Source organism: Pan paniscus, chromosome X (assembly GCF_029289425.2).
Source record: "Pan paniscus chromosome X, NHGRI_mPanPan1-v2.0_pri, whole genome shotgun sequence".
Lineage (NCBI taxonomy): Eukaryota > Metazoa > Chordata > Mammalia > Primates > Hominidae > Pan > Pan paniscus.
In genome coordinates, this window is record NC_073272.2 from 34,380,103 (window position 1) to 34,396,979 (window position 16,877).

Genomic DNA, 16,877 nt, shown 5'->3' on the forward strand with positions numbered 1-16,877 from the left:
TAAACATTTAATATTCAATAGCATAGAAGAGACTAAATAATAGTGATAATATACAGTACTGGGTTTTTATAAGACCATTGAAAGCTAGAAAGTACATACGGCCAGTTTTTGAAGACTTGATAACATTTCATTTTGATCTTTAAAGCCAGTTGTGTGAATCTTGTTCACTGCATCTTCTTTTTCTGAAAGCCATGCACTAAAAAGGCACTGCAAGACATTAAAGAATTCCAAGGAATAAATAAACATAAATCTTTACTTTTCCAATTTAATAGCCCCCCGTGTCTTTTACAGCTAGTTTCTCACACATGACGCACCTGTTCTTCAGTAAGACGTTGCCATTTGAGAAGGATGTCTTGTAAAAGAACCCAGCGGGCTTCTGTCCACCTACAGATGTTTGCCCATCGATCTCCCAATACCTGGGGAAGAGACAATCAAGCACAGCATCAGCAAACAATTGGTAACTACGTTTTATTAAAAACGGCATGAATAATTTGCCAAAGTATCTCAGTCTCCTATGTAGGCTAGAAGTTGGAAAGGACACTCTTTCTGATCTGCTTCCATTTAAATAAGTGGTGTGAATTTCAATTGTCTTTATCTCACCAAGTCTTGTACCTTTCATAGAAAAGCAAAGATACAAGCAATAAGAAGTAGTTAGTATACCACTATATAAAATGGCTCCATAGCAAATGTAAGATAACAAAGACATACATATAGAGAGGATTTTGCAGTGAGAACAAGTAAAAGGTGTATCTTCCTTAGGTTTGAAAATACACCCTAAAGAATAAAAGTCTAACTACTAAATAGAATGCCTCAAAAGACTCTTAATTGAAACAACCTTGCATAATGAGAATTGCCTACCATTTGGATTGTAGAATAAAATTCTTAGTAACTTAAATTCTATTACTATGTAGATTTTTCAATTTTCTCAATTATTACAAAAGTATTAAAATTTTCTGTTTCTAAACTACTCTAGCGAGAAAACTAACAATCTCTGAGTAAAAACTACTATATCATTAACATGTCACTAATGTCTATGAACACACACTATTTTAATATGTAACATAAACCAACTATCAATGATTTTTGGAAGGAAAACACATATTGTGATGCTTTCTTTGCAAAGGAAGCATTTAAAAATGGCATTTAGCTCAACCTCATTATGATGCACTTTATAGCCTGAATTGTCAACTTTTTGTGACTTTTTCATATAAATAAGAAACTTATTTTCTCATATATATTGGACCTTTAAAGCTAGAAATCATAAAGTATTGACGTGCTTTATTTTATATAGAATTAGAGATAGGAAAATGTTTATAACTCAAATTTTTGAAAAATCTACTCAGTGTCTAAGGTAAGTATCATAATTTCTATGTTACTTTATACTACATATGTGTATTAACCCACCTAGAGGATATTAACACGATTTAAACAACGCAAGTGAAATTAGCATCATGAAAATAATCCACCTATTTTTTTTTTGTAGACAGAGTTTCGCTCCTGTCACCCAGGCTGGAGTGCAATGGCACTATCTCAGCTCACTGCAACCTCCACCTCCTCGATTCAGGGAATTCTCCTGCCTCAGCCTTCCCAGTAGCTGAGATTACAGGCATCCACCACCATGTCTGGCTAATTTTTGTATTTTTAGTAGACACGGGGTTTCGCCATCTTGGCCAGGCTGCTCTCGAACTCCTGACCTCAGGTGATCCACCTGCCTCAGCCTCCCAAAGTGATGGGATTACAGGCATGAGCCACTGCACCTGGCCCTAATCCACCTATTTCTAAGTGACTAGGAGAGGCATGTTTCTTAAATTGTTTAATCTACCACCACTTAAAAAAAAAAATACACGCATGGGTAAACAGAAGGCAGTCAACATTTTCCTACAGTATTAAAATAATCATGTGCTTATATGCAGCTCAATCATAAGTGAGCTTTCAGTTTTTCTTCATAAATATCAATGTTATTGCTTTCAGCATAATGTAACTGTTAATTTTTTGTAGTTTCACTTTCTACTCAACTTATTTTGAATTATGTTTACAATAAAAGCCATAGCGCTCAAACAGTGATGCGAGATACCCACAGGAAATGTGCCAGCTTAAATCAATGAATTCAGTCACTTCAACCATCTAATTATTATGAAGGAGTATATGTAGGTTTTTTCTAAAACATACTTGAATTTTTTTAGCTAACTTCCTAGTGACCCTGTCAGTACATGTCAGGTAAAATGGCACGTAACAAAATGGTTAATAGATTAGTTGTGGGAGAAAAAAGCTTCAAATGGAGAAAATCTTATCTCTTAAGTATAAACTACACCATCTGCCTGACGTGATGATGCAGATCTACAAAGTCAAAATGTGGGCAATTTATTGTAGCCCATCAACTCCAGTGAAGAAGACAGTCAAGGGAAGAAGGGACAAACTCAAGCTATAGCATCATATTCATAAACAAAATAGAGACTTACAAGTATATAAAGCATCTTCTCTCTAGTGCTACAAGACATATAGTATCCACTGAAGCAGCATTTTAAGCTTGTAACCCCATAGGTGGAAATGTATAATTTATTAATTTTAGTGGGAACACAAATCCAAATAAAGATCCCCTATTCCAGGTTGTATAACATTTTCAAATTTATTGAAATTCTGAGATGTACTAATGGGATGCATTTAATATTGCAGTTTTGTTCACTGTATGAGTCACAAAAAACTAATAGAGTAGTTCTCCTTTATCCATAGGGGATATGCTTCAAAATCCTCAGGTGGATGCCTAAAACTGCAGGTAGTACAAAACCCTATATATAGTATTTATGAATTTATTTTTCTTTCTTCACAATTTCACGGATAGACTTGCTCTTACCACAGATTTTGAGCAACCCCAGCATACGATTTTTTTCTTGCCTTATTAAGCTGGGAACCTTTTCACATAAAGAAAACCCTTTACAGTTTTTCTTTGGCATATTTGAACTGCCAACATAACTACTCTTGCACTTTGGGGCCATGACTAAGTAAAACAAGGGTGACTTGAACACAAGCACTGCGATACCATGACAGTGTTTCTAAGAACCTAGACAGGTACTGAGTAATGGGCGGGTAACATTGACAGCATGAAGACGCTGGACAAAGGGGTGATTCAGTCCTGGGTGAGACAGAGGTGGGATGGCACAAGATTTCATCATGCTACTCAAAACAGCATGCAATTTAAAATTTATGAATTGTTTATTTCTGGAATTTTTCATTTAATATTTTCTGACCGTGGTTGACTGCCAGTAATTGAAGCCAAGGAGAGCAAAACCATGGATAAGGGAGGGAGGGAGGGAGGGATTGCCGTAATTAAACACTCTTTTAGGTACATAGGCAACCTATTTAAGATAACTATTTAAAAAATGGCACTTAAAGTGTCCTTTGTATCCAAATAATGGAGCAAGTTTATGATTCAGCTAATATCTAGCTTACAGTTAATGACAGCCATCAATGCATTCATTCATTGATCATGAATTTATTACATAACAAATATGTACCAAATATCTGGATATGCCAAATATTAAGAGAAGATGTTACAGGCTGAATTGTGTCCCGTGAAATCCATGTTGAAGCCCTATGCCCCACCTACTACATCAGAATGTGCCCATATTTGGAGATAGTGCCTATAAATAGACCATTAAGTTACAATGAGTCTATTAGGGTTACTCTAGTCCAATATGATGGGTATCCTTATGAGGAGAGGAAATTTGGACACAGCAAACACCAGGGATGTGTGCAACACAGAGGAGAGACCACGTGAGGATGCAGGAACAAGACATTCATCTGCAATCCAAGGAGAGGGGCCTCACAAGAGACCAATCCTTGCCAGTACCTTGGTCTTGAACTTCTGGCCCCCAGAATGGTGAGAAAGTGTTTGTATTGTTTAAGCCACCAGTCCATGTTATTTTTTAATGATAGCCCTCACAAAGGAGTAATACAAAAGACAATTAAGATAGATGGATTCTTTTTCAAGAAATACGTGGCTAAATGTCTGTCGAATAATAATACCAACCCGTTGAAGAATTGCAAATATTAAACAAGAGTATGTATGGGAAAGTATTATTAATTTGAAACAAGTTATTTAAGAGTTGGTCGTTGTTTACAATTTGCTTGATCATGGTTCTTACATCAAATCTAAGAACTGCCAAGGGTCATCTATTTTACTGTATTCACTCTAGAAGGGCACCCATTAAATCTTGACGAATAAATGTTTAGTCTTCAAGTATATTCTTTAAAGGTTTCCAACACAAGACAGCATGGACACATATCCTTTAGTAACATATTCTATTGCTTAAACCTATCTTACTCTTAGAAAACATTCAATGAATTGAATCTAAGTCACTTCTGTAGCAAGGCAGGCATAGTGCTTTCCACTGATGTCAGTGTAAGCAGAAAAGTGAATTAGAAATTACTTGCTCATACGCTGTAAACATCTGCCCATACATTTTTGTGATGCCATATGCACAAGTATAAATAGATATACACAAAGTGCTTTAAATTTATGGATTTACCTATTTATTCCTTAGCAATATTGGCCTTAATTTGAATTACAAAGAATGAAACAAAGCAATTGGAAGACTATATCCCTCAGCTCTGGAATCACTCAAAGATGCTGGTTCCTATCATTGCCTGAATGGCTATAACAAAATTGTTAGACAAGTGTAAGAAATTGGATAAAATGGGGCTAATACATATATTTTTTAAAGAACCACTGTATTAGGATTAGAAACCTCTTCTCTAGAGAAAAAAAAATATGTAACTTCAACTCTGTTTCTCTGAGTTTCTATTTACGTATAGGAATCCCTTAAGCTTTTAGCAATAATGCATATTTTTATAGAGCTAAACATTCTACACATAAATGTAAAACCAATGAATTGTAAAGTCTCACAAAATGGTAAAAGAAGTTAATTTTTATTTATGTTCTCATTTTGTCTCAGCAGTAAGTGAAGCTAAAGGTCAGCTCACTTCGTCTAACATTTTCATGGACTAAATCACAACTCCATTATCGTCCATGCTCAGATCCACAACGGGGAGGATTTTTTCCTCCCATTTAATTCACATGTCATATTGTTGTATGTGCCAAGGACATTTCTCATCTGAATTCCTTTGTTTGGTTGAGTTGCTATTTCAATGCAAAAGTGAAAAATGGCTACTAAAAGAACATTTGGATAAAGGTAACTGAGGAAAATTTGACAAGCCTGGGAGGTAAATCTTAAGTATGGTGACCCTTGAATTTACTGGAGCCAGGGATAGAATATGAAACCTAAACTGTGCCCATCAGTATTGGCATTAAGAGATAGAGTGTTCCCAGGCGTATATCCACTAAGGCGGAAACAATTATGTGCCATGGACCACACAATGCATCAGCAACGGGGCTTTATGAAAGAGGGAGGCAGAAAACAACCCATCTTATTTTATTGCAGGTTAAGACCCTATAATACACTTCTCTGCTAAATGAATTTTATGTGTAATGAGCCCTCTGAAAATCACTTATTTCTTGATTTTTCTCTTACTTTATCAACAACTATGCAGTTAAAAAGTATAAGCAACTTAATCTTACTGATGTTGAAATGGAAATCACATCAAAAACCATTGAAAAAAACAAAAATCCATTATGAGGCAGAAATGTGGCAGAGTCCTACTGAATAGTGTTTAGCCAAAGGTATGGCTTGGTTCTCAGTTTTACACATTTCTACAAACTTAACTGAAGCACCATACTATAAAATGGTGTACCTTATATCTTCACTGTCTAACATATGGTACAGGGTGGATAAACCTATTTTGATGAGTTATGAAACAACTACTGGAAGTTTTTTCAAAAGTATAATTCTTACTTCTATTTAAATGATCCTGTAATAATCTCCTGTCTGAACTCAAGGAATTTTTAGCTGTCACTTCCAAAGAGGCAGGTTACAGATGAGGAAACTGACAGATAGGTTAAGTAACTTGTCTGAGGTCACAGAAGCCACAGTACTGAGTGTCTGGGATTTGACCTCAGATCCATTTGGCTACAAGTTCATGCTCGTTCATAATGGTATTCAGTCAGTAGGGCATTCATTATAAAAGATAAGCCTTCTAATTTGTGCTACACAACCTACAGTGAGATATCCGGATGCCGAATCCCTTTGGAGTCTTTTCATATTTTGTTTTAGCAGAAGTTTGACTAGATTTAACATTTAATCTAATCTGCTTCACAAGGATGTGAAGCTTAATGTTATAATTTGATTCGAAAACATTTGACATTGTAACTCTATATTTGTTTAATCATAAAACATCAGCAAATACTTGCACTTCCAGATTAAGAACATGTGGCCTTTGCCAGGACTTATTTTTAAAAGGTAAATATGACTGATTTGTTCATTAAATTCTGCCTTTGCGATTGTGCTGAAAGTGTAGTGAGATTTTAATACGAAGAAGCATGTTCTTCTCTACGCTATTTCAGTCAGTTTCATATATTATTTATTTGTGTGAGTATACAAAGTGCTAATGAATAAATCTGGAAAAGCCTTTTGGTGTTGTCACTGCTGTTATTCTTTGCAGGATATTATGTCTTTTTTTTTTTTTTTTGGCAGCTTAATAAACTCTGTACTCTCCAGCTCCCACCAGTCTATTCAATTGGGATACCAGAAAATAAAGAGCAGGAGTTCTAAGGAGCATTCCAGCGTAACAGTGTTCCTTCCAGCATTCATCACATTCCCAGGCATTCCTTGGTAGCTTGAGGTTTCCTCTTCCTTATCGTTTTATACCTCGCAGACTCTGAGCTCCTTGAGGTGGGCTCCTTACCTTTGAGGTTAATGTCTTGCACAAATATCCCAAAGCTGAACACTACTACTGTAGTTATCAATAGGTGGCTTTCCCCACCCAACTTTTGTCTTAGAATCATCTTTTTTGGATCTTTGAATCTGCTAATCATTACATAAAGTATAAACTTCCTGCATTCTCACTTCAGTTCTACTGTTGCCCAACTTTGTAACATCTGTGAACCAACTCAATCTTGCTGTGCTTTAGTTTTCTCACCAGTGAAATAGAAATAATAGTACAGACTCTCCTAGACAGGTAACTGCTAGGGTCAGATAGATCAATAAATGTGAAAGTGCTCTTAAATCTGTGATGAATTATTGAGATGCTTGTGATAGTAAGGATTTAGAGCTCAGTCGATAAAAAAATCAGCCTTTATTCCAGATGTGATAAATCTGGAGCATGATAGAATTTTAATATAGAACACAGTGAAACATTTTAGAAGGACAATTAATAATAAATTTTTTGGCATTTTTTCTATACTTGATAAAGCTTATGTTTTATACAAGAATTGAAAATTTTTACCTTTACATTTTTAAACACCAGGGCCATATTCCAATAGGTATCCTTTTTTTCTTTTCTTTTTTTGAGACAGAGTCTCTGTCCCCTAGGCTGGACAGCAGTGGCGCGATCTCGGCTCACTGCAACCTCCACCTCCCAAGTTCAAGGGATTCTTGTGCCTCAGTTTCCCAAGTAGCTAGGATTACAGGTGTGAGACACCACACATGGCTCTTTTTTGTATTTTAGTAGAGATGGGGTTTCACCATGTTGGCTGGTCTCATCTCAAACTCCTGACCTCAAGCGATCTGCCCGCCTCGGCCTCCCAAAGTGCTGGGATTGCAGGCGTGAGCCACTGAGCACGGGCTCCAATAGGTATCTACTTTGAAAGCAAGTGCATAGAAGATAAATATCCCTCTATGACTCATGCCAACTCTTGACATCACAACTTTTCATCCACAAGAAATCACAAATTCTAACGTACATACCTAATAAAATGCATAAGATAATGTAGGTGTAAGAGAATAGGTAGTAATGGGGACTGTGGGTAAATGAAGAGCCTGTGCTAGAGAAAACAGGGCAACTTGACTCCTGCTCTGGTTACTATATAGGAAAACAGACTAAGGATCATCAGATCATTTGCTTTCTCTAGAGAGGTTAGAAATTCTTAGTTAATGTCACATTTTTTTTCAATTTCAAACAATGGTAGCTAATAAACTACTATTAAATACCATAGTGACTAAATAGAACTTTATCTGAATACATCTGTAATTTTAGATGCAATAGACCAATTCCTAGAAAGACACAAATGATTCGAGCTGACTCCAAAATGGAAAATCTGGATAAATGTAATTTTGAAATTCCAATTATAAATGGACATTTTTATGTGTATTAAATACATAAAAATTTAATTTAAAAATTTCCCATTTGCAAATTCCAGTTACGAAGCCAGTTACCAAGCCTGCATAATCAGGTACTTAAACCTAGCAAGCATATTACAAGAGAGGAAAATAACAGGCCAATCACTTTCAAGGACATAAAGGAAAAACTTTGAATCAAAGAAAATCTAGCAATACACAAAAAAGATTATACGTCTTATCCAGGTTTAGTTTATTACAGGAAGAAAGGCTTTTTTAGCATTAGAAAACTAAGTCATGTGATTTGACATATAGCAGAATAAAGAAGAAAAATATGACCATCTCAAATGATTCTGGAAAAATATATGATAAAATTTGGCATCCGGTAATGATAAAACCTCTTAGAATATTAAGAACAGAAGGTATCTACAACAAACCTACAGGAAAGATCACACTTAATGATTATTTATTAAAGTTCTTCCCTCTGAGACTTAAAATGAGAAATAAATATCCACAATATTCCCATTGTACTAGAGTATTTATACAGTACAATATGTCAGGGAAAATTAATGACATGAAAAATAATTGGAAAGGGAGAAAGAAAACTGTCATTACCCAAAAACAACCTATATATGTACATCTGAATAATACTATAGATAATGTATTCAAATTATTAAGTAAATGTAGCATGGTACCTGGATACAAGACCAAGAAAAAAAATCAACTGTATTTCTTTATATCAGCACAAATAGAAAATGAAATTTCAAAAATATATTCATAACAGCAAAAATATAAAAACCCTAGAAATAAATCTCAGAGAAAGTTTAAGAGCCTTTACTTTAAAAACTATAAAACATTATTGAGAGAAAATAAAGACCTAACTAAATGAAAGGATTGAAAGACTTTACATAATAAAAATGTTGATTCTGTACAAGTTGATCCAGAGAATAGATGAAATCCAATTAAAACCACAGCAGATTCTTTTTGGGGGCAGGGTTCACAAGCTGTTCTTAAAATTCATATGGAGATCGAAACGGCCAAAAGCAGTCAAGATAATCTTTAAAAAGGAAGAAAATAAAATGGCTTTTACTGACCAACTGACCAAAACAAACTTAATGTGACTAAACTCTAGACAGGCTTTTATTTGACTGTAGGCTCCTGACCTCTCTTTTCTTAGAGCACTTACTTTAGGGAAACTTGCAACCAAAAACATATTCTCTGCCTCTTTGAGATGTAAATCTTCTACAATCCGGGAATATCTTTCTCAAGGACGTAGGAGCTATCTCTTTGAAATGTAATTGTTAATGATAGCACGCCTATCTCCCAGTCTCTGTGGGACTGTAGGAGCCTAACTTCATTAAGCGCCAATTAACAATCACAGATTGCCTAATCACCATCCTAACCCCCTAATATCTTCCAGTATTTTTCTACTAGCTCTCCTCAGTGCTTAAATTCTCTCCTATCTTTCTTTCAGTAGAAATGATTTCCATCTCTCTCTCCTATGGCAATAGTCTTGATCCATATTTCAGTAGTCCTGACTAAAGTCTTTCTTGCCTGTTTGTCTGGTGCAATTTTTCTTTTACAATATTACCAGATACAGGCTGGGCCTGGTAGCTCACGCCTGTAATCCCAACACTTTGGCAGGCCGAGGCTGGCAGATCACCTGAGGTCAGGAGTTCAAGACCAGCCTGACCAACATGGTGAAACCCTGTCTCTACTCAAAATACAAAAAAAATTAGCCGGGCATGATGGTGGGCACCTGTAAACCCAGCTATTCAGGAGGTTGAGGCAGGAGAATTGCTTGAACCAGGGAGGCGGATGTTGCATTGAGCTGAGATCTTGCCACTGCACTCCAGCCTGGTAGAAAAACAGTGAAACTCCATCTCAAAAAAATATTACCATATATTAAAATTTGTCATAATGCTATAGTAATTAAAACAATGTGGAATTAGCATGAGGATAGGCAAGTAGAGAGATAAAACTGATTAGAGTCCATAAACTGATCCATGCATGTATAGGCATTTTATTTCTAATATTTTCGTCAAAGATGACACCACAGAATATTGAGGAAAGGATGGTCTTATTGAAAATCTTTGCAATAAGACCATCCTTTCCTCAATATTCTACAGTGCCAACTTGTTGTTTCAGTTGGATCTATATGGGAAAAAATGGACATTCATCCCTTCCTCATACCTGTAATGATAGGTGGATTGTAATACGAAAGGTAAAACAGTTCCTATATAGCAACCCAGGACCATAGCTTCAGAATTTTAAAGTAGAGAGTTTTATTTTTAAACTGAGGACAAAAGTACACTAAACATAACAGAAAATATTGAAGTGAACTATGTTAAATTTAAACTTCTGTTTATGAAGAGATATATCATTACGGAGTGAAAAGGCAAGGTACCCATTCAAAAAGAAAAATGTAATATAAACAACAAAGAATATCCAGAATATATATATTTTAAACTAAAATAAATCACTAAGAGAAATATAGAAAATCCAGTAGAAAAACAGGCATTTCACAGAAGAGTTCATTTAAATGGCCAATAACAACTGGAATAGTATTCAGCCTCACTGGTCCTCAGTATATACAAATGAAAAATGAGAGATGACATTATAAAGTCACCAGAAAGGCTCAAATTAAAAAGTTTAACAAACAAGTATGCAAGAAGATATGCAGCAATTTGTACTTTCATTTACTACTGGTGAGAATATGAATTTATATAACTTTGGAAAATCCTTTGTTAATATCTTGAAAGCTAAATATGCATATACCCAATGATTAAGAAATTCTATTCTTAGGTAAATACCTAATACAAAAGTTTACATATATACACAAAAATATACGTACAATTTATGTTGATAGATGAATTATTTGTAATGCTTCCGAACTGGAAACAACCCCAATTTTCTGAACAGAATATGTAAAATGTGGTATATTCATACAAAGTAATTCTATCAAGCAATGAAAATTAATAAAGTAATGCTATATGCAACATAGTGAATCTCACAAATATAGTAGCCAGTGAAAAAAGCCAGTTAAAAAACTGCATATATAAAAGTTTCATTTACATCAAGTTAAAAATATAGCAAGACTAACCTGCAGCATTATAACTCAAGATACATGTTACCTTTGAGGAGGTAGGAAGAGTTTATGATACCATAGGGCTTGATGGAGGTTTCCTGGTTGCTGGTAACATACTATCTTTTTCTGGATGTGGAATCATAGTATGTTACTTCTGTAATAAGTCTTTAAGCTATAATTATAACTTATGTCCTTTGCTTGATACTTCAATTTAAAAAGTACCATAAAGTTTGCATTTTTTTTTCAGAACCATCAACAGATAAACAGATAACAGGTTATATATACATAATGCAATGTTATTTGGCCATAAAAAGGAATGAAATATAGCTATTTGCAACAACATAAATGGAACTGGAGGTCATTATGTTAAATAAGCAGGCACAGAAAGACAAATACCACATGTTCTCATTCACATGTGGGAGCTAAAAAATTTGATCTCATAGAGCTAGAGATTAGAATGATAGATACTGGAGACTGGGAAGGCTGTGTGGATGGAATGAAGAGAGGTTGTTTAATGGGTACATACGCTTAGATAGAAGGAATAAGTTCTAATGTTCGATAGCAGAGTAGGAAGACTATATAATTATATACAACAGTGTAACAAAATATCACATGTACTCTATAAGTATGTACAAATATTATGTATCAATAAACTTAAAAATTTTTTGTAAATGTATTAACACTTGCATTCATAAAGAATATTATTGGCCGGGTGGCCGGGCGTGGTGGCTCACGCCTGTAATCCCAGCACTTTGGGAGGCCGAGGCTGGCGGATCACGAGGTCAGGAGATCAAGACCAACCTGGCTAACACAGTGAAACCCATCTCTACAGAAAATACAAAAAATTAGCCAGGCGTGGTGGCAGGCGCCTGTAGTCCCAGCTACTCGGGAGGCTGAGGTAGGAGAATGGCATGAACCCGGGAGGCAGAGCTTACAGTGAGCCGAGATCGCGCCACTGCACTCCAGCCTGGGTGACAGAGCAGGACTCCATCTCAAAAAAAAAAAAAAAAAAAAAGAATATTATTGTTCCAGCATACTTGCTTATATTTCCCCTGTAATTTTGTATGGTGGGTATTATGATCACTGTTACCTTTGAGTTTCCTTTGATAATTTTTATCATGAGAGAATTTATTGTTCAACTCATAAATTATAAAGTCAGAATAGAAAACAGATTGAGTAATCCAGACATTGTGTTCTTTCAAATCTACCTAACACCCTATTGGCCAAATGTATTAAAACAGACCGTGTATTAACATAAATTGAAATCTAGCGTTAACTGTATACTTACACCACATTGGCTTTGGATGTTCAAATTTCATTAGAATATTCAACATTTATTTATACTTGATACAATGTGCAGTTGAAAAAACAATGCACATATCAAAGCTGATCGAAACATACTCAAAAGTTTTCTAATAACTGAATCATGTGCCATTTTATATTTAAGTAAATAAAAATAAAAATCCAGTTCCTCAAGCATACCAGTCACAATTCAAGTGCTCAAAATAGCCAAAGGTGTATAGCAACTTCCTTACTGAACATAATTTTCTCAAGGCCACATAGCAATTTTCTACTATGAATTTGAGAGTTTAGGAGAAATCTCAGGTTGAGTTGTCACACATCTGAATACCAGTGTCAGCCTTGCCACCTGCAAGCTATATGAACTTGGATTTAACTTCGTTATGCATTGGCTTTCTCATTTGTGATATAGGGTCGGCATTACATACAAAGCATGTAAAACTCCTGAAAAATAATAAGCAAGCTAATAATTATACTTATTGCTTCATCGGCAACAAATGTTGATGCTTAGCTTTGTGGATTATTTCCATCACATTTAAAGTTTTTTTTAAATGTATTTAATTCACCAAATATAAAATTAGGAACTAGAGTGAAACGTCAAAATTTCAACCATATTCCTCTTCATAAATAACTTCTATTTCTTAATTTGATAGGGTCTAACATTCTATAAAATTTTCTTTCTCATACTATCCCGAAGATATGTACTATAAAAATTTCAGTTACCTAACTGACATTTAGGTGATGAGAGAAAAATCTGACTTTATCGTCTTTCTGAACAACTACCTTTCACAGTACAGCATTTTCTTTCCAAGTGGCTTTGTTATTTTAACATTCTCTTTGTAACTGAGATATAGCACATTCCCTTTGTAACCTGTGTGATACTCATGTTTCACAAGTTAAAACTATTAACGACACTAACAACAATGTCCAAAGAGATGTTACCATTAAATGTCTGTCATTCTTATTGTCTAATTATCCAGATTTGTCACCTTTAAAAATTATCATTGTTGGTCAAAATAATTGGCAGAATGTAGTGTTTGATTTCTTTATATTTTGCCATTATCTTCAGATTGTTTTTTCTTACGAAAGTAAGTTTCAGAATCATGCTTTTTAAAGCTGAAGTTCTCTACAGAATGAGGGAGAATTATGCTTCTACTAGATAAGATTGGGCAGTATTTCCTTTTATTTTCTTGCACTCCACCTGTATTGGAAGGGACATTGGAGGTTATCAAGTCTAACTTCCCACTCAGTATGTCACCTCTTTTAAAACATACTTGAACGTGAGATTCCAGTTTGTGTTAAATATTATTAATGAAGAACAGCTCACCACTTTCCACAACTCTTATTGCATTGTAAGAATGCTCTGGGATGATGATGATAATAATAGTAACTAATATTATTATTGCTCACTATATTTCAGTGATTTTTAAATGCTTTAGCTTCTCAACTACCCTTTTACCCTTTACAGATATCTGATAATGTAGGTTCTAATACAATCTTCATATTAAAGATGGGGAAACTAAAGCCAAGGATGGTTAAGTGACTTGCCCAAAGGTATACTGTAGATAAGGAACAGAGCAGGAAGGGTCTATTTCTAGAGTTTCTCCTCTTAATTACCTTACAACAAAAAGCTCTCCCTTTTAAGTCAAAAAATCTTTCTTGGAATTATATCCAACCGTCTGTTCATAGGTTCATTCAGTTATCTTACATGAATTACTGATTACTTGTATCTGACAATGCAGGCAAGAATGTGTAAGACACATCTCATGTAATTTAGATTCTAATAAGAGTACAGCACATTAACTGCAAAAGTATATGATCGGTGCCCAAACAGACATAATTAGGGTACAGACATGGCACAAAGAGGGAGTAGTCATCACTAGGTAGAGTGGCCAATTTCATGGAGGAAAACTTGAAATGAGTTTTCTATACATAGATGAAATTATCAAAGCAGATCTTATGAAGCAGAGTCGTCTGTTTAAACCCGGTGGTACGTGCAAAGAGGTGGTAACATACAGGGTATCAGAAACAGCTTGTATGAATCAAATGCAGGTTGAGGGACATAAAGCAGATAACATGAGACAAGTCTAGAGAGACAGGTAGGAGTCAGGTAATCAAATACCTTGTAGGCCAAAGTATCAGAATCTGGAAAGTGACTCAGGATTTTAAGCAAAGGAGAACGATTAAACAGGCTCTTGGGAACCCACACTGACTTCAATGTGGAGATTGGATGGAAGAGCGGTAAGACTGAAGGCAAGGACTTTGGGGGCTTATGATATGGCCTATACCTTGAGAAATGTTGACAAGAACAAAGATGAAATAATAAATACAAGATAAGGTTAAGAAATATTTTGACATTGCATGCAAAGGGCTCATAAGGGAAAGGACAGGGATGAATTTGGGATGACTCTAGGTTTCTGGTACAGGTGTCATGATAAGTGCTAGTGCAATAACAAAAATAAGAAATTCCGTAAGGAAAGCAGGTTTAAAGGAAGGCAATGTACAGTGAGGTAAGTTTCATCTTGTTGAGTTTAAGTGTTGTTTGGACTTCAAGGATATGTTCACAAGATAATTAGAAGAAAATGGACTCAGGAAAGATCTGGGCAGAAGACATCCAGAGTTACCAACTTCTGTCTGTTTCTGATATTATGACATTTTGAAAAACCATAGAGAAAGTGCCTTCCTTTTTCACCATCACAATAGTGTTCATGTGCCATTTCCCTATGATTAGTTATTTTTTAATTAACTAATTACCCACTCTACAAATATTCTTCACAGGATGCTGCCATCTGAGAAAATCCCGCTAAGACAGAGTACCAAGCGTGGGCATAAAATACAGTGTATTCAAATCAGCATAGAGTATAATTATTAGTTCATGTAATCTAGACACTATATCAGTCTGTGATTGCATTAACTAAGAATCTGTATCATCCTTAATATCAAGCTTGTTTCAAAGTAAGCATGTGCACTCCATCTCATATGTGCTTATGTTTATGTATATGTATGTATATACATATATATACATATGCAAAGATGTACATATGTATATATATAGAAACGTAAAGAGATGTATATAAATTTAACTATATACACATTTATACATATATTTTTATATAGACAAAATTACATGTATTTTTACACACTTACATTTATATATATTTACATTTATATCTATAGATGGGAAGTCAGACCCTTTGTATCTCAAACTAATTCAACTGATTTATACTACTTGCATTTTTAAAAAGCAGCAACATTTCGAACTATAAACATGAGTTTTCTGACTTAAAACAATAGGATGTAACATTTGTATATGATATTCTAACTCCTCAGGACATAGCTATAAACCTTCTAAGTTAATATGGGAGCAGAAATATTCCATTAACCACTCCTACAGAGGCACACTTTACACAGAGCCCCAGCTAAATCCTCAAATGACTTCCTTCCCCAGAATTTTCAGCACGTAAATCAGATACTAGAAAGGAATATATTAAAACACAGACTCACACACGAACACTCATAGAGAAAGATAGACTCACCTTACCAATAAACAGTATCACGCAGAGGCTTTGCTAAAACCTTTAGGAAAATCAGAATGCCTCATATTCATTCCATTCCATTGGATCAGCCAATTTAATAAGTCTAACAAAATAATTTGTCTTAATACTACCACAAAGTATTTCCACAAATTGTTTAATGTCATCTGATATAAAGTTGGTTTACATGACTCAATTTTAGCGAATGTAGCTTAGTTCTTACAAAACTATCTCATCTGCAAAAATTATTCCTTCAGGCAATAAATATGTTTATTAACTGCATGAGATAAGTGAGAAACCATACCAGTGAGCACGGCCTCATGTTTAATAATCTGATCCAAAATTGTGTTTTCCAGGTTTTCCTTCTTGAAAATAGAATACTTGTTGTGACGGTTAATATTATGTGTCAACTTCACGGAATTGAGGGATGCCTAGATCGCTGATGAAGTATTGTTTCTTCCAGGTGTGTCTGTGAGAGTGTAGCCAAAGAAGGCTGACATGTGGACCAGTGGACTGGGAGAGGAAGGCCCACCCTCAATGTGGGTGGGCACCACCCAATGAGCTGCCAGTTAGACTAGAACAAAGCCAGGAGAAGAGGGATAAAGTAGCTTGCTTGGTAAGTTTACTCACTCTCTTCCTGTGCCCTGCAGGGCAGTTGGCTTCCTCTCCTCCTGCCCTCGGATATCAGACTCCAGGACTCCAGGTTCTCCAGTCTTTGGACTGGGGGACTTACACCAGTGATTTCCCAGGGGCTCTAAGGCCTTTGGCCTCAGAATGAGAGCTGCACTG

The 16,877-nt window shown here is 35.2% G+C and overlaps 1 protein-coding gene across 1 annotated transcript in view; it reads right to left on the minus strand.

The window, feature by feature from the left end:
* The window catches only part of DMD (dystrophin), a 2,218,635-nt gene that overhangs the window by 1,450,176 nt on the left and 751,582 nt on the right, over window positions 1–16,877 (minus strand). The window contains exons 14-15 of the mRNA XM_063601607.1: window positions 315–416; window positions 100–207 (exon numbers count right to left, since the gene is read on the minus strand). Coding sequence (XP_063457677.1) covers window positions 100–207; window positions 315–416 — 210 coding nt within the window. The remainder of the gene's footprint in view (window positions 1–99; window positions 208–314; window positions 417–16,877) is intronic.